Below are 27,538 nucleotides of genomic sequence, written 5' to 3' on the forward strand. Positions count from 1 at the left end.
TGATAATGAAGTTTTAGATGTTGTTAACATAAATATTGGCTTTTAACAATTACATTTGACAAGGAAAAATAACGAAAGGACACAAAATAATAAAGGAAAAAAGAGTGGGAAGGTTCAGAGAGAGAATCAGGGAAGATATTAGTTGGGAAAGAGAGATAGAATGTGCCTCTATCTTTATCCTACCACATATGCAACCTATATGGAAAAAAAAAGAATTATAAAGGTAATAAATTTTAAAATTAGGTTATTTCAGGTATATGTTTCGGGTAAAGTTTCTCAAGAGTTATTTTCAGCGTGGAGATTAACTTTAGAAAGCTGATGAGGATGGGAGAATATAATATAATGTTTGTCAACTTATTTTACATGATTGAGCCGACATTATTATGTGTTATCCAATCAATATGTTGGACTGATGAATGGTCACACCATCACTTATCTATCGTTTGACAATGAAAGTATCTCATCAACTTAGATTAACTTGCTGGTTCTTCATGTTTGTGTAGGTTGTTTTTTGGTCGAAAGATTGTTTTTTTAACATCGAGGTTTCGTTTGTCAGTTCCAGGCGACTCTCCAGTCTTCTTTTGAGATAGAGTTGAATCGATTTTGCACTTTCTGCATGAAGATTAATTGCAGCTACGTGTAACAAAAACCTCCTATAATCAGACACCTCATCAAAATTCTGAGATCATTACTTCTGTAGCACCTCCCCCACATCGCCTCCCCCCACCGTCTGAATTGTTATGATAAAGCCAAGAAAACTTCACCTCTGATGCTCCAACATGTTAAAACTTCGCAACTCATCAACGACCCCATTTCTACCCACTCAAATATCCAAACATTAATCCAGTAAAATCCCACGTTACATCAGGTCTCTTCTGTAAAAATGTTCACTATTCCCGCCGCTAGAATCATCTGACATTTGTCTTGATTCAATGGCTCTTCTTGAAACATGAGCAAGATTCAAAAATCAACCGATTAGGCCTAGATCAGCCTAGAATATTCTAAGCTTCTCCTAGTACTTATATAACCAGGAAACCTTACTTGTTCGACCAAAATACAGGACTTTCTGAGCACCCCTTTTCATTTCCCCGTGCCAAGAAACCTTAGTAGTAAACGCTTCTTTTCTTTCTTGAGTACTTTTTTCTGTTTTAAGAATCTCCGTTCAATGGCGACCAAGGAAGGCAAGGCTATAGGTATAGACCTTGGAACAACCTATAGCTGTGTTGGGGTGTGGTTAAACGACCGCGTTGAGATCATAACCAATGATCAAGGCAACAGAACCACGCCTTCATATGTGGCTTTCACGGACACTGAACGTCTGATTGGTGATGCAGCTAAGAACCAAGTGGCCATGAATCCACACAACACTGTTTTTGACGCCAAAAGGCTGATCGGGAGGCGATATTCGGACCCTTCTGTTCAAGATGACATGAAATTGTGGCCTTTTAGAGTTGTTCCTGGTCCAGGTGACAAGCCTCTGATTGTTGTCACCTATAAAGGCGAGGAAAAGCGATTTGCACCAGAGGAGATTTCTTCAATGGTGTTGACAAAGATGAGGGAGATTGCTGAATCTTTCTTGGGTCATAAGGTGAATAATGCTGTTATTACTGTCCCTGCTTATTTCAATGATTCTCAAAGGCAAGCTACAAAAGATGCTGGTTCGATTGCGGGTTTCAATGTGATGAGGATTATTAATGAGCCAACTGCAGCTGCTATAGCTTATGGTTTGGATAAGAAGCATCAAAAAAGAGGTGAGCAGAATGTTCTTGTTTTTGATCTTGGTGGTGGAACTTTTGACGTTTCTTTGTTGACTATAGAAGAAGGGATATTTGAAGTGAAAGCCACTGCTGGTGATACTCACTTGGGTGGTGAAGATTTTGATAATAGGCTTGTCAATCATTTTGTTTCCGAGTTTAGGAGGAAGCATAAGAAGGATATTAGTGGAAATGCAAGGGCGCTGAGGCGGCTAAGGACGGCTTGTGAGAGGGCAAAGAGAACCCTTTCATCGACTACACAAACTACGATTGAGGTTGATTCTCTGTATGAAGGTATAGACTTCTATGCAACTATTACAAGGGCGAGGTTTGAGGAGCTTTGCATGGATTTGTTCTTGAAATGTATGGAACCTGTGGAGAAGGTTTTGAGGGATGCAAAGATTGATAAATCTAAAGTTGATGAAGTGGTGCTAGTTGGAGGATCAACTAGAATTCAGAAAGTTCAGCAATTGTTGCAGGATTTCTTCAATGGGAAGGAGCTCTGTAAAAGTATCAATCCTGATGAGGCTGTGGCTTATGGTGCAGCAGTCCAGGCAGCAATTTTGACAGGTGAAGGAGACTCCAAGGTTCAAGACCTTTTATTGCTTGATGTCACACCTCTAAGCCTTGGCCTTGAAACAGCTGGTGGGGTCATGACAGTTTTGATTCCAAGAAACACAACAATTCCTACTAAAAAAGAGCAGATTTTTTCAACCTATTCAGATAATCAGCCTGGGGTGCTTATTCAGGTTTATGAAGGCGAAAGAGCAAGGACAAAGGATAACAATCTTTTGGGGAAGTTTGAGCTTTCTGGCATCCCTCCAGCTCCTAGAGGGGTGCCTCAAATCAATGTGGCCTTTGACATTGATGCTAATGGGATTCTAAACGTAACCGCAGAGGATAAGACTGCTGGGGTGAAGAATCAGATCACTATCACTAATGACAAGGGGAGATTGAGTAAGGAAGACATTGAGAAGATGGTGAGAGATGCTGAGAAATACAAGTCTGAAGATGAAGAGGTGAAGAAGAAAGTGGAGGCCAAGAATGCATTAGAGAATTATGCTTATAACATGAGGAATACAGTGAGGGATGAGAAGTTTGATAGCAAGTTAAAACCGGATGATAAGCAGAAAATTGAGAAAGCTGTGGAGGAAACTATTGAGTGGTTGGACAGGAATCAGTTGGCAGAAGTGGATGAACTTGAGGACAAGTTGAAGGAACTGGAGAACATTTGTAATCCTATAATTGCTCAAGTGTATCAAGGAGGTGGTGGTGGTGGTGGTCCTATGGGAGATGATATGCATGGTGGTGGTGCTGGTGCTGGTGGAGGTTCTACTGATGGTACTGGAGCTGGTCCTAAGATTGAAGAGGTTGACTAAATGATGTTAATGGAGTAGCTAGAGGCTTTGCATAGATTTTTGCCTTGGGTTATTTTTTCTTTTGCTAGGGGTGAGCTTTGGTTTGTACCGTTCACTTTTAGATTGTAGTATCAGTTTCTGAATGTCCTCTCTCTTTTTCATCTTTCTTCTGCTCTTAGTTGGAGCTTGTGACCATGTAAATTGAGCAAATGGTAGTAGCAGTAGTCTAAAATTTCTGAATCTGGCTTTGGAATAGGCCACAATCTTCTTTGTCACTTGCACTTGTGCACTTGCTCTTGAGATAAATTAGATCCTAAATACAATGAATGCATGTTATGTTTGAAAAAAAAATGATTGGTGCTTCCCATCTTCAGGAATTTCTGAAATATTTACATGTAACTATGTTCATAGTTTTAACTACAAATGAGAAGCTCATTTTGGTTTTTAATTGTGAGTAAGAAGTTAAATGAGAAGCTCAGCAGCACCTGTTCGAACGTATCGGTTTGATTAAGATTGTGCAAGAAGCTTTCATTCAGATTATATTTTGCCTCTACTTAAATGAATTCTTATCAATTTCAGCACCTAAACATCACAGCAGAGGCCACGAAACAATTCATACCAGATTTCTCTGACTATCACACAATATTGAATCAATAAACGATTAGTACATGGCAAGTAATTCCTCAATGATGTACAACCGAGTAAATTCTGAGAACATTAAAATGCTGAAGATACAATAATGTCCAAGAGGAGATTTAATGTTTCTTTTATCTTACAATAATATAAAGGAAATATTTTCCGGAGAAGCCGATAGCTAAAGGGCTACATTTAACCTCAGCATGAGAAGCACTAGAGCAAGAACAACAGACAAGAAAATGGGAGAAGCAAAAGAACAGGCAATTTGGACAGAGATAATTCCTTGCCAGTTGCAGCTGATGATCTTGTACTACTGGCACGACCACCCGAAGGTATAAAACGCTGTCCTCTCCTAGCTTTGATTACAACACCCAGTTTCCGGATGCCAATGCTATCATGTTTGCCGATCCCAAGCTGTTTTCCCCGCTGCTGTTTTAAAGATTTATGGACAAGAACTTCATCTGGTAAATCTGAGACAGTTTGATCAAGGGCTGAGGTTAGAAAACATTGGAACGGCAAGAGCAGAGATAATACGAGGGACAGAGATACTAAGCATTTCATTTGAGCCATTTTTTCTGAATCGGAAGAATTTGCTGGATCGTGGCCACTACTAGCTAGCCAAGTGTATTTAAACTGAGTCATGTGCTGGGTAATGATCAGGACCCTACAACCAAAGGAAGCTGCGGCAACCTTGAGGCCAATTAGCTTAGCCAAATTTGGTGGCCAGATGCTTATTTTAGGTCAGCCGCGGTACCATTGACTCGTGAGGTCGCAAGACCCAAGAAATTCAACAAGGATTAAGGGCAACAGTCAAACGATGCTAGGGAAGAAAGGAAATGTGTGAATGAGGAAACAAACAGACACCTGCAAGAAGCCCAATTGGGCAAGTCAAAATGATGATATGGTCGTGGTCCTTATCTATGGGAGTGGAAACTGGAAAGGGCACAGAGCTTTGATAGGAGGATCCAGCAGCATTTTTTAGCAGAGTTCAATTGGTGATTGTCTAAAGAAGATAGAGCTAGTTAAGTGGATAGGGATAGTCAAATTGTTGGGATGATTGGGATGTATTGAGCAATTGTATAATGCAAGGGAGTTAAATCCATAGCAATTTAATAAGCTGAGGAGTATTTTTGCAAATTCTAAAGTTATTCTTTCATACAATAACAACAAATTGCCTTCGTTGCACTCTTCTTTCAATTATCTCTTAATTTGTTTCTTTTTAAAATACATTCATGTTTTTTTTTTTATTAATACTCGTACTACATGAAGTATCTTCTAAAAAATAATCACAATGAGGAACAGATTTATTTCATGAATTAACCACAAAATTCTCATCCTTAATGCTAAAAAAAAAAAAAAAGGATCATCTAGTGATCCATGAGACCAGAAAAAAGACTAGTACCACTACATCTGGTTATGTGATAAACAAAATCTCAATGGTATAAAACATAAACGCCAAAACATGATCTTTTACGAGGAATGTACATAATTCAGTAAAATTTGAGTGTTACATAATGAAAAATTAAAAGCTTATATATTTGCACCAAATAATATACGCCCAAAACTCTATGAACCTAAAAGCTTTTTCCAAGATATTCATTAATACTAAATAGCTTTTAGAACTTTTTTTTGTTTTTTTACAAGGGAACCCACAGCCGCTATCGGAAAGTTCGCACTGAGTAAGCTCCGCTCAGTGCAATAGTCCGCTAACCACACATAGGGATAAGAGGCACTAGGTAAGTCCTGTGCGACTGGCGAATGTTTCAAGAGATATTCAAACTCGAGTTAACAGGGAGGAATAGTTTTTAGAACTTAGGAGAGTGGAAAACTAAAAAACATAAGGTATCAGAATGGAATAAATAGTAAAAGAATAGTGCTAAGCAAATTATTCCTATTGTGTGAAAGCATTAACTTGGAATTGCAAAATGTTAGAAGGAAACTCACTGAATCTGGTATAGAGCTCTGATAAGATAAGTCGCTCCAGCATTTTTCAATAGAGCTCTATAAATAGTCTTTCTATTATTGATTTTTAACCATCGATCAGTCTAATCTAATCTGTATTCCCTATATAAGTACCATGAATCTTGGTCATTAAGATTGTAACCGAAATTCGATCATAATTTTATGAAGCTCAAATTACTCACCTCTCTAATAATTAGATAATTTGCATTGCATTACAATACCAATCGATATCAATCATGTTAAAATTTACTTTCGAAACATCCCTTTGAGTAATGGTGAATTCAACCCAAAATGTCCAAATTTAAAGAGTACTTCAAACGGAAATAAAATTACAATATTGGTACCAAAAGTCTCCATAAAAGTACTATAAGTATTAGGAGCATCTTTTTGGCATATAAATATTGGTATTGAAATATGAAATCTTGACAAAAATATAATCAAGGTTAGACAAAGAGTTTTAGGCTGGGAAGCCTTTTTCATTTATTTGCCACAGTAATTTAAATATAATGAACATTACAATGGTTAGTTGTGGAATTGCTGACACCATCAAAACACAATTAGTTGTGGTGGATCTTGGCGAGTTGGATTGGGCTCTTTAAAAACAACCCATGATTTAAGAGTATAAATAAAATCTGATATTGATTTTTGAGATGTTCAAACTATATAATAATCGATATCAATCAATGTCAACGATGTTAACATTTTAAAAAATGAAAAATCCATTTGATCTATGGTAAATTAAGCGAAAAAAAAGAAGAAGAAAAAGAGCAAATTTTTGGATACAAATATCAATAAGAGAGAAAATTTATTGTATTTCTAAATATTATTATTTTAATATCTACATTTGTTGATTTAATATCTCTACTTGTTATGCTATTTTCATACACTATACGGTGCAATTATTTTTAAAATCTATGCTTGCAATTCAAAAGAACATTTCGACATCTCATCTTCTGGTGCAGAAATTTGACCTTCTTACTTCATCTCGGATTTGCTAACAAATGGAGAAATTTTGACACAAAAAAGAGCAACATGTTTCAATGTTTTTCCCTAAGCAAATGGAACACTAGTCCTTAGCGTGCTAAAGATTCCCCCCTCGAGCTGTAGCACAAAAGTTGAAGCAAAACACTACCTTGTATTTCTAAAGCAATTTCACAATAAAACCATTCCATTACACTTGGCTTTTAAAGTTCACGCAACCTAATAGCGTATTGATTAATATAGCAATCTTCTAAGCACAAAAGCATGACATAGAGATCACAATGGTAGCAAAAAACTTGAACAGTAGTTAACCACACAGTAATAATATACAAAAAAAAAACTTGCTGGCATTAATATTGCCTTTAATCTGCTCGAGATGTCTGCGAAAGTCAAAATTCATAGGCTTGTAGTAAATACTAAATAGTAGTGTCAAGTGTTTCTCTTCTCCCTGACATACGCTGTAGGTAGATCTTGTTTCTTGAATCGATGTTCCAAGTTACCATCAAGTTTTTTTCGAATTTCTACTAATGTAGAGATCTCCACAGCCTTGTTGCTAAGACCACTATCAGCTGAAATTATATAATCAGACGGTAAAACATGCAACCGGCAAGAACCATCTATCTCCCTTTGGAAACGGTTCCATGTTGAAGACAAGTAGTATCACTAATGACTTCACCAAAAACTGTCATTCCCCAGCTCAAGAAAAAGGTTCTGTGTAGGTATGAGATTCAGGTTGTCAAGCAAACCCTTCAGTGATTAACAAGCATGCGGGTGGAGCAAGCCCATCAGAACAAAACCCTGCAGCTCCTTCTGCCAAACATGACAATTAATTTGGTACCCAACAACAGATGCATCGATAAAAAAAAGACTTCCAACAACAGAAAATCTACAAGGTATGGCAAGAAAGACAATAAAAAAAGCAAGATATGCTACAGCATCCTCCTTTAAAATGGTGCAGCGATTTTCAACAGTCACATTATAAGCTCACAAGTTTCGCAAAAATTTAAATTAACTAGTCAACAAAATCAAAATAAATAAAAAAACTAATGAAATACAAAACAGCTGGGTCCCGTAAAAGGCCCTTAATCTCAAGCTGCTAGGGCATATGATTGGCCACACTTGAGACCAAAATCCTTATGTCTGATTCTTTCTCCTTTAATGAACACACTACCATGTCCTCGGGAAAATATACAGCTCACTTAAAATAACCTGTTCTCCCGCAGCTCCACCTTGTCTTCAAGTTGAAATACAGTTGCTCAGCTCCCACGCAACAAGCACAAGGGACGACGACAAGTGAGAATGAGCATATTTAGCTGTGAGGGTACAAGAACAATAACTCCTGCTAACGAGGAGTAAGCTTACTGGAACAGGGCTTCACAGGCCCGAATATCAAGTGCCTGCGAATCCAGAATCAATTTCCCATTAGGACTAGAGCTAACGACCTTCAATGTGGAAGTGAATATGGCTTTCTGGAAATAGTCGTCGGTAACTTTCTTCAGGATCTCGGAAACCACCTTGAAGTCCAATTCTCCAGCCAAAATTGATCTTCCCACAATCTCACCAAAATTCGCAGGTGCTCTTGGTAAATCAATAGCAAGATCATCCAACATTTCTGCATAACGCTGGAAACCAAGAGTTATATCACTGGCAGTAAAAACCTTCTTCGTAAAAAAGTACTCCAGAAGTTTTGCAACTAGTTCAACACAAGGTGGACTTTTCTCCAATCCTACGGATAAGGCTTCCTTGACAATCTCACTATGGTAAGCTGGGGACTTCAAATCTTCCACACATGCTAATGCTTCCTCTAATAGTTGCACACTGAAATATTCCTCCAGCAATGAGATTGTTTTCCTTCTGAGTTCATCTGCATTCATCCTTACTGTTGGAGCTAGTGGTTTATCAGCAACTGCAGCCACAGATGGTGTTGGTGGCGCTCTCACTGAAGCAGAAACCTCTGGTGTAGGTTCCATTCCAAAGCCATAAGTCGGGCGGACAGGAGGCGCACCACTACCTTGCAAGAGGGCACTAGTCCTACCACTAATCAGCCCACCACTACCCTGTGGAAGAAACCTTTGGTTCAGTGATGGTGACTTGCCCACCAGTGGCGGCTGAACACGTCCAGCAGGCTGAATCATTGATCCATCGCCCCTTGGCATTGAGCGCGACCTAGGAACCTCCCAGTTGTCATTATCCATTCCAGGCATCCCAGGCATCTTTCTGGTTCCTGGCATTCCAGGCATCATACCACCAGTACCAGGCCGATTTATTGGGAAACCTCCTGTGCTAATATTCCCCTGGCCAGTAGAAGGTGGGCCACGACCACTTCTAATAGTTGCAGTAACACCTGGCCGCAATCCCAAATTCTTCTCTGCTTCTGAGTGAATCTCAGTAATTTTTTTTGCTTTCACCTATGAAATCAGCGCAAAGAAACAGTTAAAATTAAACCAACCACAAACACAATAAAAAAGAATTGCACTGCTTCCAACTAAAATCACCTCTTCACGTCTGGGAACCCAATTATTTGTACGCAAATCAAGAACATCACGAATCATAAACCTCAGGCGTGGGGCAAGTTGAGGATTTGTTCCTAGTTCCCTCAATCGGTTAAAGTACATATCATTTATGTGCCGAGATTTTTGGTTTTCACCAAGCTGTTTGCCAATGGTGATAAAGAACTGGCATATAGCTTCAACATTTTCTTCGGCCGGACAACTCTTTGTATCTTTTCCCAAGAGTTCCTGTTAATATGTGAATCAGAAACCATTAATATATGTCCTCATACCTACTTTTTATCAGCTTTATATTTTTTTCCTTCTGATGAAGAGAGAATCTAGAACCTGAACAATGTGGTGAACTATCTTTTCTGGAACCATCTTCTGCTTCAGAAGCTCACCAATTAGACGGATGTTCCCAAGAGTGCGGAGCTTGAGCATCCTATCTTTATCTCTGCGCTCCAACTCTTGCTCAGGAGCAGTCATTTGCCTAACCTCTTCCCTTAAATTGTCAGCACCCTCAAAGGCCTCCTGGCAAATATTCAAAAGAACCCGCTTAAATGTTATTTCTTTCCCACCAGGTTCATCAGAAGGGAATGGTGGCAACTTCTCATTCAGATCTGAACACAGCTGCGCATACATGGGGCAAAATGTGGGCTCCAGGACAGCCTTGTCAAATATCAAGGAGATTACTCCCTGCAAAACACAAGGAGAAGATTAAATCCAGCAGTTAAGGAAATGACTGTAATTCAAAGGTCATTGAAAGAGAATGAGTAGAAGCACAAAAACAAGAGAAAGCAAAAAGAAAAGTCATCAAACAAGCATCAGCAAGGAGGGAAAATAAGAACCTTTAAAATGTCGGCTGATGTTATTCCCGAATCAATTAGTTGACCTTTCAGAAGATCAAACTTCTCCGGGGTCAGCTTGTTCAGTATCCTGCAGGAGTGGAGTAGCAACAATTAACAAATGATGCATAAAATATATCATCAAATTGAAACTAAATTCTTTATTTTTCCCCTTGGGTACAAGAAACTGAATTATGATATGGTCTAGAAAGTAAACCATAGTTACAAGGAGGTTTTCAACAGCCTTATCTTACCCCTTCACAGTCTTCAAGACTCGATCCTGGTCAGAAAGATTCCCTCTTCGAGCTGACCATGGCACTTCTGCCTTGATAAGGGCAGGAGATGGTCCTCCCTGTTTCATAAACACAATGCAAGGAACACTTCATCTCAAGAACAATATACTAAAAAAGCATCATAAGCACAACTCCAAGGAGTTGATTGCATCCGCAGGATATGTCATAACTTAAACTTTGTATAGACAACGACAAGTATTCGAGTTTCTTTTCCCTGATGGAGGAGGAGATGGTACTGGCATTCCTTTTTTACAAGAAGCAAATGGTTATCATTTTAAGCACCATTTGACATTTATCAGAACATGTCAAGCTTCAACAAAAAGCTTATTATGTGAACTACAAAGTAAAAGCTTATCTGGTGAGCTCTTAAGGTGGTAAAAGACAAATCTAAATAACACAAAAAATACCAGAGCCTCGGGGATCCCATAGCCAGAATCAAGGAAGAAAAATAAAAATCATACATATAACACAGCCAATGAAAGTTCTGAACCTACCACCCAAGAACAAGTTAAAACTTCTCAAAATTTTAATATATGCGCAAATTCTAGAAAAACCCAGAGGCTGACCTCCAACAATACCTAAACCTTGTTAAATTTGTAGCACACATTTTAAAAAAAATAAATTAAAAAGCCACACTATGAGAATTGAGCTATCAAACAATGAACATAAACCATGTCAAAGAAGAAAAACAAAAACAAATTTCCATAACAAAAACAAATTTCCATTAATGCAGGAAAACATCAAAGATATTTAAAGGATGAAAAAGAATTTATCTGTAAGATGAAATTACCCCTTGGTTGGAAGAGATTTGAGCTCTTGCAAACTGTGCATTTAACTGCTCTTGCCGATTGTATTGATTCACTTCCTGCTGTCTGGCACCAAACTCCCTATTCTCTCGAATTGTATCCCAGGATCTCTCTTCTGGAGGTGCAGAAAATTGAGTAGACCGACTGCGCCAGTCGCGATTATCCGGCTCTGAGTAACGACTCGGGGGCTGATTTTGTGACTATTGACAGAAAGGATCACATAACATCAGATAAGCCAATGACAACCGTTCCAAAAGCCAGTTAACACAAAACATCTCAAATTAAAACAACTATCCAAAACAACTAGTTGACGCTTAGCATAAGTTATCCAGTAAAAATTTATATAGAATGCTGCTGGAGTATAGTTGAAATCAGACAAGGCACTTACAGGGCTTTCCACACGACCCCAGCTTGGATCTTCACCAAAAAATTCAGCTTCAACATCTTTTTTGACTTTCAGAATGTTTTCTGCAATGCTGACCACCTATAAGATACTAAGCCCATCAGATGCATGCAAAGCTTTAATAGAGGTTTGAGAAATCATCCTTTTCTGGTGGCTTCCAAGATAGTCCACATGAAGTTCAATACCAAAAGAAAAACACTAAAGGTGAAGTCTTGATTCTTAACCATGAATCACAATAAAGTCAACAACAGATATACTAGTCTAGTAGCTAATCTGCCCAAAAAAATAAATAAATAAATAAAACCGCAACTTCATGTGCTTGCCAAAATCTGGCAAAAGAGATTTCTGAACTATGCTTCTTCCTACCAACATCAAGGGGTTGATTTAGTGAATTAGAAAATTCTTTGCTTCCCCAGAGCAGTGCACAAAATAATTACTATCTATCTAGCTATGACCCAAAAAAAAAAATCTTCGTCCAATCCTATGCAAGGGTACAGCACACAATATAAGTTAATAGACTACTTCACCTCAAAGCGAATCAGTTGTATCAACCACTTTTCACACTCCCAAAAAAAAATTCACACGTAACCAGATTGACACTGGGTCAAATCATCAATACCCATTTTAAATACAGAAGATCTATTTAATTCAAAACCTCAATCACCATTGACAACACTGGGTAACATTTCAAAATTTAATTGAATACTTATGCAACTCAGTATGCACTGAGAATAAAACAAAGCGAACGATGTGGAAAGAATACCTCTCTCAACTGCAGCAGCTGGTCCCTGGTATATCGAATACGTTCCCGCCCCTCAAATCGAGTCTCTCCAGTCTACAATGGAAAATTAAGAACAGATCAAAAAGATCAGCTAGAGCAAAAATAGCCCAATGGAACAAGAAAACAGATGTGATAAACTAGGGTGGCGATTGAAATGAAACAAGAATACAGATGATAAACTAGGGTGGCAATTGAGTATCAAATAGCCAGCACAACATTACTTACAAGATAACAATTGCTTGCTAAGTCATTAAAACCTAAAAACCAAGGCACTAAGTTGGTTTAGGAATTTGACATTAAAAATATAAACATCACTTATCAGTACATATTCAACCAATGGTGCAGAAGCTTCCTTGCAATTGCCCCGTCTTAAAACAGAAAATAATTCAAACACATGTAGAGTCCTTACTTTACAAACAATTCTTTGGTATAAAAGTAAGAAGTAAGATCATAAACGTTCACCACCATGTAGTAAGGAAACCAAGTGCACAGAGAGTCGCATAAGAGGCAACTAGAGGAAGGACACAGAATGGCAATTCTCAATCTCATTATCCTTAATTATAAGAGAAGAAAGAAAAAGGATGCAATTTCGAGGAGGCCAGGTCTCAAAAGAAGCATCAGTTTTTTCTCCTTGAAACAATCTACTGGAGCTTTCATGTAAGTAGGGTTCTTTATGGGCTACAAGATACTCGTTGAACGCCCACCTAAAGCCTACTCATTATTTTATGTCCATATTTACAGCAGATACACATCTTAAATGCACTGCCAAGAATTAGGACAATCTTTATCAGTCTCTTCACAGGCTCAAGAATGGTAACTATGTACAATGAGAATTCAATAGCAACATACCCTGTCAAGAAACAAAAGCTGTATGATTTCATTAGGCACAAAAAGCAACCAAGGTCCAAATTAGAGAAATTACAGAGAGGCATATCATATAAGCACCCCAAGAATGTTTTAGGAAAAAGATCAAAAAAAAAAAACCAAACTGTCCGAATAGAAATAACTGATTTTGAGGAATGATAAACCTAAGACAAGAACTCCACAATTACATTTTTTTTTTTTTGGCTTATAAAACTCCAGATAAGCAAGTTAATATCAGCTCCATCAAGGAATCAATATCAGCTTTCTCAAATCAAAACTATTCTCAAGCAATAAAGGTTCGCATCCCAGTGTTACTACAAAAAATCAAGAATTCTTAATCACCTAAAGGACTGGCTTTTGCATATAAAGACATCTTCAACTGTCAGAAAAGCTCCATATACATAAATGAACAATATTTCCATGATCCAACCACATTATCTATGTTACTTGATACAGATTAAACATATGCTTCTTCAAAAACAATTACCTTCTGAACATAGCAAGCAAAATGACATTCTCGGAATCGGAATACAAATACCTCACCAAACCTAACGCACAAAATGACATTCCACACACGCACGCACGCACATATATATATATGCACATATCCATGCAAATATACATTTTCCCACACATACAAATGGCCATGTTAAATTCCAATAACACAATTGCTACCATGTTTTCCGCACTAGTAAGTCTGCCAAACATCAAATTTAAAAATTTGACAGTCAAGACCAGCTCGAACACAACTCATGCCTTCCATAATCACTTGCAAAACTTTAGCTAAAAAGTGCAAAACCCAAAAAGTATCTTTATCCCTAACATAGGAATTAAATCCAAAACTATGTCAAAATATACAAAACTTGTTAAAGAATCATCACCAAACAGCTTCACTTATACCTGGAGCCATAAAAATCCCAAAACTTTCTAATCAGTCCACTAAGTTAACTCAGAATTAGGCACAAATTCACCACACATTCGACATACTCCTAAAACTTGACAAGCCCAGAAAAATAAATTAAAAAAATTAGTTGTATGCACCAAAAATCCAATCTTAAAGCAATGAACAGCTGGACAATTCAGGTAAACATGGACAGAAACCACAAAACCCTAGATCTGATATTTGAAAATTTCTAAATAGATAAAAATTAGACCTTGAAGGAAGAGAGAGGAGCACCACCGGCGCCGGCGCCGCCATGAGGCCGGAAAAAGGGGAGATCAGAAGAATTGGCGTTGCTGTTATTGATTGAAGAGGTTTCAAAGCGAGGTCCAAGCACTCTGCTCCCTCCTCGGTTTCCACCTCCAGGTCTTAAACTTATCACCGTCTGATCAGCCTGCATACCTCAATCAAAAGCAATCTCCGCCGTCTAAAAAATTTTCGAATCGAAAAGATTCAAACTTTATTGATATATAGATATGTATGTATCTATATACTCTGAAAGATAGAAGAGAAGGAGAGATAAGGGAAAGACAGAGATATGAAACTAGTTTTATAGAGAGAGAGAGAGTTTTATTGTTTCCTCTCTCTACTGGGAAGAGGAATGAGGGGTGGAAGGGGTAAGAGTGAGTTATATATGGTAGGAGCAATATGTTTATGGGAGGAGAGGGTTGGGAAGGGTAGAGAAGGTGGAGAGAGAAAAACCCTTTCTTTGTTAGGATTAGGAAATTTTCCCCTTTTTATTTCTCCTTTTTTGTTTTTATGGTTTTGTTTTTCTAATATCTTAAAATCACCTGTTTGGATTGCTGAATTCTTTTAAAATTAATTTTTTAAATACTATTAAAATTTTTAAAAAATATTTTAAAAGGTACTCTAAAAACTAATTTAGATTTTTTTTAATGTTTAAAAAATACCTCAAAACATATTTTAAAAGCTCTTCTACTCTTAAATATTTCAAAATATTTTTTAAAAATATCTCAAAATATGCTATAAAAATTTTGCTATAGTAAAATTTTTCAAAAATAGCTAATTCAAACGGCTTTTTTCATCGACGAGTGTAGCAGTTAATGAAGTTAATGGACTAAGGGGATGATTAGTGGCTTTTTTTTTTTAACGGGGTGTTGGCAAAACATCAATTATTTAAAGTGGCTATTTTGCCCCTTGAAAATTGTTGGCTTGGGGGATTTGGCCCTCATGTAGTAGTATTTAGCTTTTTAGCGCGTTGATGTCCTTGCTATTTTTTGTCTCACATGCAAAGGTAGAAGAACTCTAGGTTAAGTTGTTTACTTGGTAGCTGTTTTGTTTTTGTACTATCATGAATGCAATTATGAAAGCTTTTGATGTATTTTGATCTTGTTACGTGGTAGAATATTGTAAGAATTAATATAAGCTTTGAGCTTTAAAATTTAAGATAAATGTAGTTATACTTTAGATTAAATCTACTATATGTCGAACAAATATAATTCATTGCGATACATCACAAATATGGTATGATAGTAATTTCGATAAAGTTAGAAAAGTAAAATATTGTAGGCCACCTTATTATTGGTTTGGCAATGAATTTTTTCTTTTTCACCTTTTGATTGACACAATTTGAACCGAAAAGATACAATGAGAATATGTTAGGGTTCTAAATAATTAAAATGGCGTTCAAACGACATGCCCTCAAGTCTATATTATAAGCTCATACAACTTAAAGAGTAAATATTTATATATTATTTACGTGGGTTTGACTCCTCCTACTTACACTTAAAAAAAATTATATATTGTCTACGTGTATAAAAAACATGAGCTATACTCATTGGATTTAATTCAAGTATTTTTTATATTTTGCTAATTCAATGAACTAAATTCATGATAATTTTGTGTCGTACTCTGCGTGCTAGTAAGATACATGAATTTTATAACATTATAAACTTCAACAAACTTCTATATTCTTATACATCACTTGATAGAATTTTTCGATCATATTTATGCTTTGCCTTTTTTCAAAAAAAAAAAAAAAAAACAATGCCATAACTACATACTTTGTTTTTCCCTATTACGTTCAATTCTTTTCTTGATATAAATATAGCCTCCTTCTAGAAACAATAACATGCTTTTTGCAGAATAGTTGAATTAGAAAAGCTAAAGCATATGTTTGTATACATCACAAGCTGCGTAATTGTATAGAAACAAATAGTACTATAATTAGGAGAAACTCATTTAAAGCCAAATAGATAAAAGTTTTTAGGCTTTTACAACTAATAGATAAAAGTTTATTTTCTATTTGGGTAATGAAATAATCATTTTAAATTAACAAGTGTAAATCCATAAACATTTTCAAAATGATTACAACTAAAAGCAAGTCAATAAGGAATGTATGTTTAATTACATATGATAACTCAAATCTTTTTTTTTTTTTTGAAGAATTATTTCATTTTATGTAATAGTATATCTTTTATATGATCAATCGTAGGTAATGACAATTTATCAATTAACATAGGCAAGTCTCGATTAGACATTAAAATCAAGATGAGCGTGCATCAAATGCATTCTTATTAATATACTAATATCAGTTAAACGTACAAATCCTAAATTGCGAATTACATAAACTCGTAATTTAAAGTAAAATAATTACAAAATAACATTTTTGAGCTTCTTAAAACAATGTGTATTTGGTATTATGGCCCAAAATCTTAAGTTTGTTAGTTTTATACTCACAATACAAATTATAATTGGTGTCTAGAGACCATGAATTCATTTCTTACCAATATAAGAATATTGGAGGGGTCAATATGAGGAAAGTGAAGCATTATGGGGTTGAAACTTGGAAGTTAGTATCCTGCCCGAGGCCATTAAAGTAAACTCAAAGGCCATTTCTCAGTTTTTAACTTTATAGGTGGAGCGATTTTGTACTTTCCAAACAACAAATTTGGGACTCTTGGATTTGCCCTCCTTTTTATCGGTCACCGGTAGGGTGTGTAAGTGTAACATATCAGGTATGGGAAATTTAGCAGCAGATGGCGCGTCAGTGTCTTCGGGTGACAGGCACGTGGCAGTTAATTCGGTATGCGTTCACTTTCTAATCATGACTTCTTGAAATAAAAACAAAAAACAAAATTAAGTGCAATTAAGAGTGTGAATGAGCTGGATTATTGGTTGTGCCACGTCAACAATTGCGTCACGCTCTTTTTGCCCTTTTCTGTTTTGGGTAAGATTTCTGCAAATTTAATAGAGTTTTTCACTTTCAGCCAGAAAAGTTGTGTTTGGATTGCATTTTCCGTGATTTTTCATGGAAAAATTACTGTAGCGATTTGATGTATGTGAGGGAAAAAGGTAATAGGAAAATGTGATCACGGAAAACGACTTAATTTTTCGACGGAAACCGGTAATCCAAACAAGGTCGAAGTAAGTAAATTAACAATAAAGGAAAACTTGTTATTCTACGTACATGGTTGTAAAATTTATTTTAAATTTTAGTTAGAAAAATTCGATTTATTGCTACATTCATTTCAATTTACTGCATACTATGTTATTGAGATTTAGATAAATTTAGACTTCATTTCGAGGCTGTGTTTATTAAAGTGCTTTTTTTTTACAACACATTTATGCTAACTACATTTTAAAAAAATCTAAAAATACTAAAATGATACATCAAAACATGCTTAAAAAATACATCACCAAAAATATGGTCCCGTTTGACAAACAAATTTTTTTTTCTATAAGCTTTTTTACAATTTTAACAACAATAACCTCAAGAAACCTATGTTTTCAGAACCGGACCGGATATCGACTCGGCCGAGGTCAGGGGTCAGGGGTCAATGGGTTCGACCGGGGGTCGATAGGGGTCGAACCGGATGACGTCATAAATAAAAATTATTTAAAAATTAAATTATTGTATATAAAATATCCAATAACATATTGATATTAATAAAGGTATATTGATATGTATTTGATGTTTCAAATATATGTAACAAGAAAATACAAAGAAATTAGAACAATCAAGTAACAATTTATATTATTTAATAAACATTAACAAGTTTAGAATTAAAATTATGGATTGAATTGAAAAATAACATCAAATTTTAGGACAATATTTATAAAGTATGAAATATTTGAGGTATATTAATAAGTTTTCACAATTTAGGGGGTCAAAACATAATATTAAAAAAGTTTGAACTTTTTTTACAAAATCTCCTGTTGGACCGATTTTTCCGGTTCTGTACCGGTCAAACCCGATTTTTGACCGGAGTTGACCGGGTTTTAAATCTCCCGGTTCTGATGACCAACTCGGATCGGACACTTGGCCGGTTCCCGGTTCAACCGGTCGGACCGGCCGGTCCGGTCCGAGTTTGAAAACACAGCAAGAAACTCCCCAATATTTTTGTTATACACATTTTACAATACCCAAAAACACACAAATCCCTTCTTTTTATTCTTCTTCTTCCTCCCTCTACCTCAACCCACCACCACCAGAGCCGTCACCTAGCGTCGACCGGCAACTCTGCCAACACCGGCCGCTTGTGACCATTTTTTTGTTTTCTTTCTCTCTTCCCCTCCCCTCTCCCCCTTTCTCCACTATCCCTCCCCTTCCACCAGATTGACATAGGGAAGAGGAGGGTGGCGGGAGAAGGGAGAGGGGGGATGAGATGGCGGGGAGAATGGGGAAAATGGGAGATGGGAGGGGAAGAGAAGAGGGAGGAAGGAGGAAGGAGGAGAAGAACAGAGAGGGGAGGGGAGGAGAGAAGAAGGAGGTGGCGGGAAGAAGGGAGGAGATGGGGAGAGGGAAGGAAGAGAGAGAAAAAAAAAAAGAGAAGGTTGACATCGTTGGCGTCGAGAAAGATGAACAGTGAGGTGGGGAAAAAGGAGAGGAGAAGAAAGAAAAGGAAAATGAAAGAGAAAGAGAAAGAAATGGAAAAAAAGAAAAAGAAAAAAAAGGAAAGATTTTTTTTTTGGGCTAAAAAGGAAAGTTTTTACACAATTCAAAAAGTTTTCTTACAAACTCTACAATAAGTATAATAAAATATAAGACAAACGTTCAAAAAACTCATTTATCAAATGGGACCTATATTTTTAAAGATGTTGTCAACACCAATAGTCTTGCTTTATGGTAAATTAAATGAAAAAGTCTTAAATCACAAAATATTTTTCCAATTAAAAGATAATTAAAATTTAAACAAAAGATTAATTTAAAAACTAAATGACAACAATCGATAAACAAATTTGTGATTCTTTAAGTGAAATTAATTTGATAAGCAAGAAATTGGAAAAACCCTACAGTCCTTTAGGGCCCTGAAAAGCCAGTTGAAGGACTTCACAATCCAACCTTGCTTCCCACCTTACCGGTAAACACGGATGAAAGCCATCCTTTCCTCTTCATGCTCAGCCTTTGCATCTTTTCCAAGCAACTCCTCTTCAGTTTTACTATCACTACTAACTAGCAATCTCCTCTGTGTCCATCATATTCTCTCCATGACCCATGCTCGTCCAAAACAGCTACATTCTCATCCCCATTCTCGCTGAGTGGATCAGTAAATTCTGGCCTTCTCTTTTCTTCATTTTTGAGACCCCTTGTTTGTATCCTTAAATAGCAGCAGTGCTAATTTTATGTCTAGATTTATTTCCATGCATCTTCTTCAGCATTATCTTCACTGAAAGTCCCACTGATCATAGTCTTGTTTTCTTTTCCATTAACACTAGCAAAACCACTGACTTCTCCACTCTCAAGTCCTCAACTCTAAATAGGTTCGCCTTTGGACTCACAATCTTGAATAGCAAGGCTTTTTGTTGTATTACTACTACCATCCTTATGGCCTGCAGTCCCTTCTCATCACTTCTCTTTTTCTCAATAACTCCATCAAATTAAAACAGCTTGTCACATTCCTTATAAAAGATATTCAGTCCATTCGAATAGAAGTTAAGGCGGGTACTTTTACATGCCGTGTCCTTTATATGGGAATTCGAGGCCAGGGGACCATTCCCTCTATAAAAATTTGAGTCCATGAGAAATCGAACAAAGGCTGCTGAATTGGCTGATTTCTCACGTGTACCAATTGAAGTATTTTAAGAAATGCGTAAAAAAATAGATGCTTTTTCAACAAGACGGATATTTTTAGGTTGCTCTAATGCCTTCATATTTTCTGCAAGATCATCAGCTTCCTTCTCAAGCTTCTTAAATATATCATCGAAATTGTTCGGAACAGCTTCGGTTCATAACTTCTGCAAAACTCTAGCTTAATGTTCTTAAGTAACTCATCCACGTACAAGGCATGGAGAAAGCTGCGAGTACAAGCCCAAGATCATGTTGTCAGATGCATGCATTTTAGACTGAATAAACTTGGGAGTACCAGGTGCATCTTAAGTGTAGCATGTAGCTGCTGGTCGATCGCTTCCCCGAATCCCCACGAGGCAAGTACTGATCAGGTCATCAATGGCTAGAGTCCTCAAGAGACGCCTCTCGAAGCCCTCCAATTTGTACAGAGGATCAAACTTACTCTGTTGAAAATCAATAACTGGTCCAACATGTTCTTGCCGGGAACCGACTAACAGATATTTGTTGAAGAAATTAGCAAGAGAAGAACGCATGGATGGATTTTTTTTTTTCCTACTGCAAAATGGATGGATTGATAATAAGCCAAGTTGCTCGGTACTGCCAGGCACAGGATTCGAATCCTATATCTTATAGGAGAGAAAACTTAACAACCCTTCCTTATCATTTGGCTCGAGCTTGGTTTGATTAGTATAAATTTGAATTTTATATGTAATAATTTCAAGTTATTCAAGCTTGACTCGAGTTCGATTAGATAAAATCTCGTTCGAATTCGATTTGATAAATAAGTCAAACTTTAAAAAAATTTTAAGTCCATTAAAATAATCAAATAAGTTTGAACATCAGGGTGTTTGGCTTAATTAAGCCAGTTTACATCCCTATTCATAATACTTCGACTTAAGGTGTATTCCTTTTATTTCCTAAATGCATTTGGATTTAAGATTAGTTTAAAAATTCAATTATTTGCGATCATACATCTTTTTGTTTTGATGTAAATGAGATGAAAAAAAAGTGTTTAGAGAATTTTATATATATATAAGCAGACATACATATATATACACATATAATAGTTTACATATCTAACTATTATATTTCCAATAAAATCAGGATGAAACATGTCCATTCCAAATTAGGAAATAGTTGCTTAGCACTCTAATAGTATCTTATTTAACATTTCTTTGAATTTCCAGTTATATTAGACAAATTAACAAAGCATATCTTCCACATTTTTTCGTTCTTAAATTACGTGTCCAAAATTACCTAAGAAATCATACTCATTCTCTTTTATCGCAAAATGTAAACATTGCAATTTTATCATTGAAAAGAAGAAGTACATGCATATATGTAACTAATGACAATCAAATTGATGGATCAATTGCATCCAAGACGACATAAGCTACTAATTAATAAACCATCTTAGGAATGTTCTATAGAATTAACTATAGGCTTACAATATCGTTAATATATATATATATATATATATATATATATACGTATATATATGACTCACATTTGAGTCGATCCAGTTTTCAAAAATTCAACTGTCCAATTCGATCATTGGTCTTAAAAGATCGGATTTATCCAAATTATCGCCTTATACATATATATATATATATAGTATGTTTGTATGTATATGTATATATATGTATGTATATGTATATATATAGTGTCATTCCCTTAGCTCCCGCTCAAAATGCAAGAGAGGGGAAAAATGGAGACAGAGAACTCGAAGAAGAGCGAGAGCTCTGAAAAGCTGAAAATGGCGATAGCAGTGGCGCTTTTGAAATCAAAGCTTCTTCTTCAGAAAAATAATAGTTCAAATAATCATAATACTAATAATGGGGCTGGTGCTGTTTCATCTTCAGCCGATCCTCCACCTCCAAATTCTCGATCGGACGATCACGATTCACTCAAATGGAAACGCAAGGTAATATTTAATCGAAGCATTTCCAGACTTCATTTAAAAATTGAATATCATAAACCCTAACTTGGTGATTTTGCTGAAAATTTTCAGGCTAAAGAGCGTAAACGAGAAATTCTGAGACTTCAGGAGGACCTGAAACTTGCTGAAGGCTAGTCTTCTCTTTCACTCTTTCTCTAATGGACGGTCAATTTATGATTCAAATGCAATTTTGTTTATTATTTTTCTGAAATTATTTTTTTTTTTTTTTGTAAATATTTAGACGGAATGCAATATGATTTATTTCCTCAAAATGCGGCTTGCAAGTGCTATTTCTATGATAATATGGGAATATTGAGCGATAAGCAACTGGAGGACAGGAGGTTTAATGATGTCCTGCGCCGTAGATTTCTCAGACAAGGTCTGTTTGTTTCTTTGGATTAAATCTTTGTTATTCAACTTTTGGTATCAAATTTAAAATGCTGTTCTTGTTTGTGAGTAATTTATGTAGTTTGTGTGTTTCCCTTAGTGAGGATAAAGGAAAGAAAGAGAAGAAGAGATGCCAGCTTCAAACAACATGTTCCAGGTAAACATATTTGATGTTTGCTGTGCTTCCTGATGCACGGAAATGATTCGTGCGCGTCAGGAAAATTTTCTGCAAGTTTTCCTTGATTTTACTTTTATTTGCAGAATGGTGCTATGTAATGAAAATGACCATTTATTTTAGTCAAAGTAAAGTCAGGAAAAGCGTTGGTACTTATAGGCCATTTTCTGAATCATATATTGAAAAATGAAATTCAAACAGTGATTTATGAAGATGTTTTTCGATAACTTAGTTTCTGATTAATTTGCCAAAGTGATGCCGAAGAAAGAAAGTAAAACAGACATAGATGTCTTGATTTCTGTATACTCCATCTACGGATGACATGCAAATGCCATGTTTTCCTTTGAGTAATGACATTCAAGTTACTATGCCAAAATGGATAGATGCAAATTTCTTTCTGTTTATTTAGCGGTCATTAAGTTGATCTTAGAAATTTTTATGCTGTAAATTGTTTGGTTGGGATTCCAAGGGTTCATTCTTTAACTTGGTAAAAATACTATTTGTGTTGTTTTTGTTGGATTGTTTCACTTAAACACCTAGTAATACTCTCCCTCCACTGGTGCAGGGACTAACAGTGATAATGAAATTGAGCAACTAAGTTCTTCAGTTGATTTTCTTGTGGAGCTTTGTGACGCAATTTCTCCCACTGATGTACATTGCATTTTTCCAACCTCTTGCTGTGCATGTGATAGTTGCCTGTAGAGTTGTTTTTTCTGCCTGTTTTGCAGCAACTATAAGGTTTGCTTCATTTTGTGCTGTAGATTCATATTTGAATTCTGTTATTGTTTTTTTCTTCTTTGCAGGTGGAGGACCAAGCTTTCAAAAATTGGTCACACCAAGCTGTGGACTTCATTCTCAGTAATCATCTATTTTGAAATTTTTTTATGGAGTTAGTTGATAGAATTGTAGTTTGTTTTATTTGTCAGTTAGTTTAAACTCTGTAAACCAATTTGCTTACGGTAGATTTCCTGGTCCTATTACATTGAATTACATCTCGTCCTTGTACTGAAATCTTACTCTAAGAGTATTTGCTATCAACCAAAAACCAGAAGTGGTTGTTAGATAATGTTCTTCTTGGGAATCTTAGATAGTATGATAATATTTTGGAGGAGCATGTCCTTTTTTCTATTGTCTCACAATGAATAGTAAATGGGAGTGAGATGGAGTCCATGACCTTGAGGATCATCAAAAGTCCCCATTCATTGGAGCCAACTGCATGTCAACGCCAGTAGTCTCCTCCAGTTAATGAATAAAGAACCTCAATTTGTGACATTGTTGCATCAAAGTTCAAACATCATGCTCTTTTATCCTCCTCTTGTCATAGATAGACCATTGCTTATTTCTGCTTTATTTTCTTTTGATGTCATTTTTCATGGTTTTTATGTGTATAATAATCCTCTTTGCATGTGGAAGTGACACTAAAGTCTATGCTGCCAGTGGGAGATAACAGAGAAATTATTGAAGGCATTATCAGCGGTTTAGTCATGCGTTTGCTGAGAAGGACGTGTAATGGCTCGCATGCAGATGGTAACAACTCAGTCATACTTATCTATGTTACTTCATCTTTAACATGCTTGCTTCAGGATGTTCAGTTTGTCCTTCTACTTTATCAATCTGCAAGTGGTTCATCTTTAGAGGGCTGGGCATCTTATATTTGCTCAATCAAATATGCTTGTTAGGCAACTAGATGAGACTATATATGTGTGTGTATGTGTGGGGCTTGTCAAACACATCAAATCATTCACCTGATTACATCTTTTGCAACCATAATTGCTTTTATTTGCTGGGTTTATTTTCTGTTCTTTGTGGTCAAGAAAATGAAGCTACCTTAACCTTGCTTCATGTTCATAACTAAACAGTTAATTTTCTCATCTTTAATAGCTGATTTAGTAATAATTACTTTCCTAATTATAGTGATGAGCTTCTGATTCAGGACTATTCTCAATGTATCTTGGAAATTTATATCTTAAGTATATGGTTGCCAAATACCAAAGATGAAGGAAACTTACGAGTGAAGGCTGACTAGGTATGCTTCATGAATCTTCATGGTGGGAGATTTCTTGATTAAAATAATATCTTTAATCAGTAGGCAACAGACATGGTTGATCTGTCAAACTTCAAATATGTTGGTACACAAAATGGCACACATTTTAGCTTGGGCTCTACGTTGAACATCTTAAAACGTTCCACATATTTTGACAAGTTGTTGATTGCTCGGTGAACTGAGAAAATGCATTTTAGCTAGAGTTACCTAAATACTGTGAGGTAATATGGAAGAATTGGTGCCATTTATGCAAATATTGAATTAGTATCGTAGTAATTCAGAGGCACAGTTTATAGGCAAGGCAGCAGTGTGAGATTCGGCAAATCATGGGAATCAGATTGTTTCAATCATCCCATAAACAAATTACTCTTTTTGCTATTTGTTTGCATAACTATGAAAAAACAGCTACTGCCATGTACAAACAGATGGCTGAAAATTTCAAATGCTTTTCTTTCATCTCATTGTTTGCTGATATTCCCAACTCAATCAATCTATGCAATAACTAAGTTTTTTTCTTATTTCAGATTCACAACACACTGAATCTAACGCCTGCTTCTATGTTCAACACTTAATCCGTAAGCTTGGAAGTGAGGCTTATGTGGGACAGCGTATTATCCTCTCAGTTTCTCAGGGAATTTGCACAGCTGCAGAAAGTTTGCTTTTCATGGACCCATTTGATGACGCTTTTCCAAATATGCACAACTGTATGTACATGATGTAAGTGCCATTGTATTCATGAACAGTAAATGATCACTTCAACAGATGTGTTTTCCCTCTTAAAATATTTCTATAGAATTTCATGTTTCAATACTTTCCATTATACAAAGAATATTATTTTACCATGTCAGGAAAATGACAAAATGGAGCAGAAGTTCCTCTATTGAACTGCACTGTGTTGGTCCAGTACTGGATGTCGTATAAACACATCATTCTATCACTGAAATAGCTTGTCTTTAATTAAGAGGTTTTCAGCAGGCAGTTGTCTGTTCTTTCTGCATTGATGTTTTATTCATGTATTACATTTTGTTATTATGAACATGCTCTTTACTACACAAATTGAAGATAGTTATTGGTAGACTTAATAACCGTTTGGTATCCTTATATTAGCCTTGGCGTATCTACTGCATTGCAGGATCCAGCTTATTCAGTTTCTTGTTTCAGATTACTTACTGAATTGGTCAGAAAAGGAAGATCTAGAGATGGGTATGTAACCTTCAATAATTTCGAATCACTACTTATATGTTCAAGCTTGATGAATAGTACCAGTCACAGAATTTCATCTTTGTGCGTATGATTGGGTAATGAATGATGACCCTCCAGGACTTTTTGAAGATTGGGTTTCATCCCTTCTGCATGCTCGGAAAGCGTTAGAAATCTTGGAAAGTAGGAATGGACTATATGTTCTGTACATTGATCGCGTGATTGGTGATGTAGCCAAGAAAGCAGGTCAGTCCTCGCTTTTGCAGAGGCTGAAACCAAATGTCTGTTTTAGTCTGTTTAGGTAACTGCATCGTTAGAAAATTTTTCATGGAAAGCTGGAACTATGCTTCAAGTATGTTGCTTTCTTTTGTTGTTGCAAGGCTGAAAGCTTGTGTGATTGCTTCAAACCTATGTACATAAACACAAAATGAAGCGTAGACACCAATATGATATCTGCTAATCTTTTTCCACTGTGTTTCACTCCATTGACCAGTTTGGAACGTCTCCCTTTTTAGTTCTCTTTTCTCTCTCTAATTTGAACATACTGACGTGCAATCATTTGGAAATATACTGGACTAGAAACAGAAACTGTTATAATGTTGACATCTTATCAAATTTTCATGGTGGACCAACTAGAAAATAAGAAAGCTGCAGATGAAGACTGGATTGGAATAGCGAAGATCAATCTTTGCGTATTTCATTTGTAGGCATGAATGTAGGAATGAATAGTAGGCGTTGCATGTTTGGTCAATTATGTCGGCTAAAAGGATCAGAAGTTGGCCGGTTTTGGACTTCAACGCACAAATGGCAGGAAAGTATTCAAGTGGTTAATACTCGTGGAGGATCTGGACAAGGTCCGCAGTTTTGCTTTCACAAGATTCTAATTCGCTCTCAATCTGGTCAGTAGTGTTAACGCTGTAAAGATCAAATGCACCAATTGCGCGATAGAATAGAGTTGTAATTTACTACTAGTTATTCCAGAAGCTCTCGTGTTTGAACTTGAATTAGGAAAAATCCCGTTTGTCTCTAAACAGACTTAGTGACAAACACGCGACTTTGACAGCAACTAGAAGATTTAAGGTGGAGTGCGGTTCTGAAGGGTACACCAGAGTCTTTTGTATTGTTCCTTCAATTTTACCTTCTACTCTACATGGGAAATAATTGGAGAAGAAAAACAGTACTACTTATTACCGAAACATCTGTCCATACTATTCACCTTTCCAGTTTTCACAGGCTGCTAACAGGTGGACTCTAAGTAGGGATGGCAACGGGGCGGGGTTGGGGCGGGGGACCCCTCCCCCGTCCCCCGCCCCGTTGCCTATTAGTTCCCCCCGTCCCCCGCCCCGTCCCGCTCCCCCCGCCCCGCCCCGCCCCGCCCCGCCTTGCCCCGCTTCCCCCGCGGGTGCCCCCGCGGGGTTAATAAAATACCCGCGGGGTTAATAAAATTTTATATTGAGAATAACGTAGATTCCCAAATCTTCATGATCATTACCCCAAACACATGAATAAATTGAGAATTTTGGGTCAAGGAGCTTTTCCAATCGGAAATGGTAGTTCTGCTCATAGGATTTTGCATCCCAGAGTTCGTGTTGAAGCTAACAACATTTTGTCCAAGAATCAAATTTGTGACTTTGATCAAATATTTTC

The 27,538-nt window shown here is 36.5% G+C and overlaps 3 protein-coding genes and 1 non-coding gene across 7 annotated transcripts; 2 read left to right on the plus strand and 2 right to left on the minus strand.

Moving 5' to 3' along the window:
* Positions 1-1,093: 1,093 nt before the first annotated feature.
* LOC113773255 (heat shock 70 kDa protein-like) lies at positions 1,094-3,352 on the plus strand. The gene has a single exon (XM_027317860.1). The coding sequence runs from the start codon at positions 1,166-1,168 to the stop codon at positions 3,131-3,133; it is 1,968 nt and encodes a 655-aa protein (XP_027173661.1). The 5' UTR covers positions 1,094-1,165; the 3' UTR covers positions 3,134-3,352.
* Positions 3,353-7,585: 4,233 nt separating this feature from the next.
* LOC113775761 (eukaryotic translation initiation factor-like) lies at positions 7,586-14,708 on the minus strand. Its single transcript, XM_027320765.1, has 9 exons — positions 14,330-14,708; positions 12,294-12,365; positions 11,516-11,611; positions 11,112-11,327; positions 10,283-10,380; positions 10,032-10,119; positions 9,529-9,879; positions 9,187-9,429; positions 7,586-9,099 (listed from the first exon to the last, which is right to left on the minus strand). Exons 1-9 carry the CDS (start codon positions 14,513-14,515, stop codon positions 8,050-8,052), a joined length of 2,400 nt encoding a protein of 799 aa, XP_027176566.1. The 5' UTR covers positions 14,516-14,708; the 3' UTR covers positions 7,586-8,049.
* LOC113776592 lies at positions 12,965-13,070 on the minus strand. Its single transcript, XR_003469081.1, has one exon. It is a non-coding gene; the product is annotated as a small nucleolar RNA snoR103 (small nucleolar RNA).
* A 7,161-nt stretch (positions 14,709-21,869) lies between the features above and the next one.
* On the plus strand, positions 21,870-26,371 carry LOC113775730 (protein MULTIPOLAR SPINDLE 1). 4 transcript variants are annotated; one of them, XM_027320723.1, is made up of 10 exons: positions 21,870-22,070; positions 22,158-22,215; positions 22,327-22,464; positions 22,573-22,629; positions 23,213-23,298; positions 23,451-23,505; positions 24,061-24,174; positions 25,216-25,408; positions 25,824-25,894; positions 26,012-26,371. In XM_027320723.1, exons 1-10 carry the CDS (start codon positions 21,903-21,905, stop codon positions 26,194-26,196), a joined length of 1,125 nt encoding a protein of 374 aa, XP_027176524.1. In that variant the 5' UTR covers positions 21,870-21,902; the 3' UTR covers positions 26,197-26,371. The 4 variants fall into 4 exon arrangements, with proteins under 4 accessions (XP_027176524.1, XP_027176525.1, XP_027176527.1 ...); XM_027320724.1 differs by having other exon boundaries at positions 24,085-24,174; XM_027320726.1 differs by having other exon boundaries at positions 25,853-25,894; positions 26,012-26,103.
* Positions 26,372-27,538: the final 1,167 nt, after the last annotated feature.

The sequence above is a fragment of the Coffea eugenioides genome, chromosome 6 (assembly GCF_003713205.1).
Source record: "Coffea eugenioides isolate CCC68of chromosome 6, Ceug_1.0, whole genome shotgun sequence".
NCBI classification, from domain to species: domain Eukaryota; kingdom Viridiplantae; phylum Streptophyta; class Magnoliopsida; order Gentianales; family Rubiaceae; genus Coffea; species Coffea eugenioides.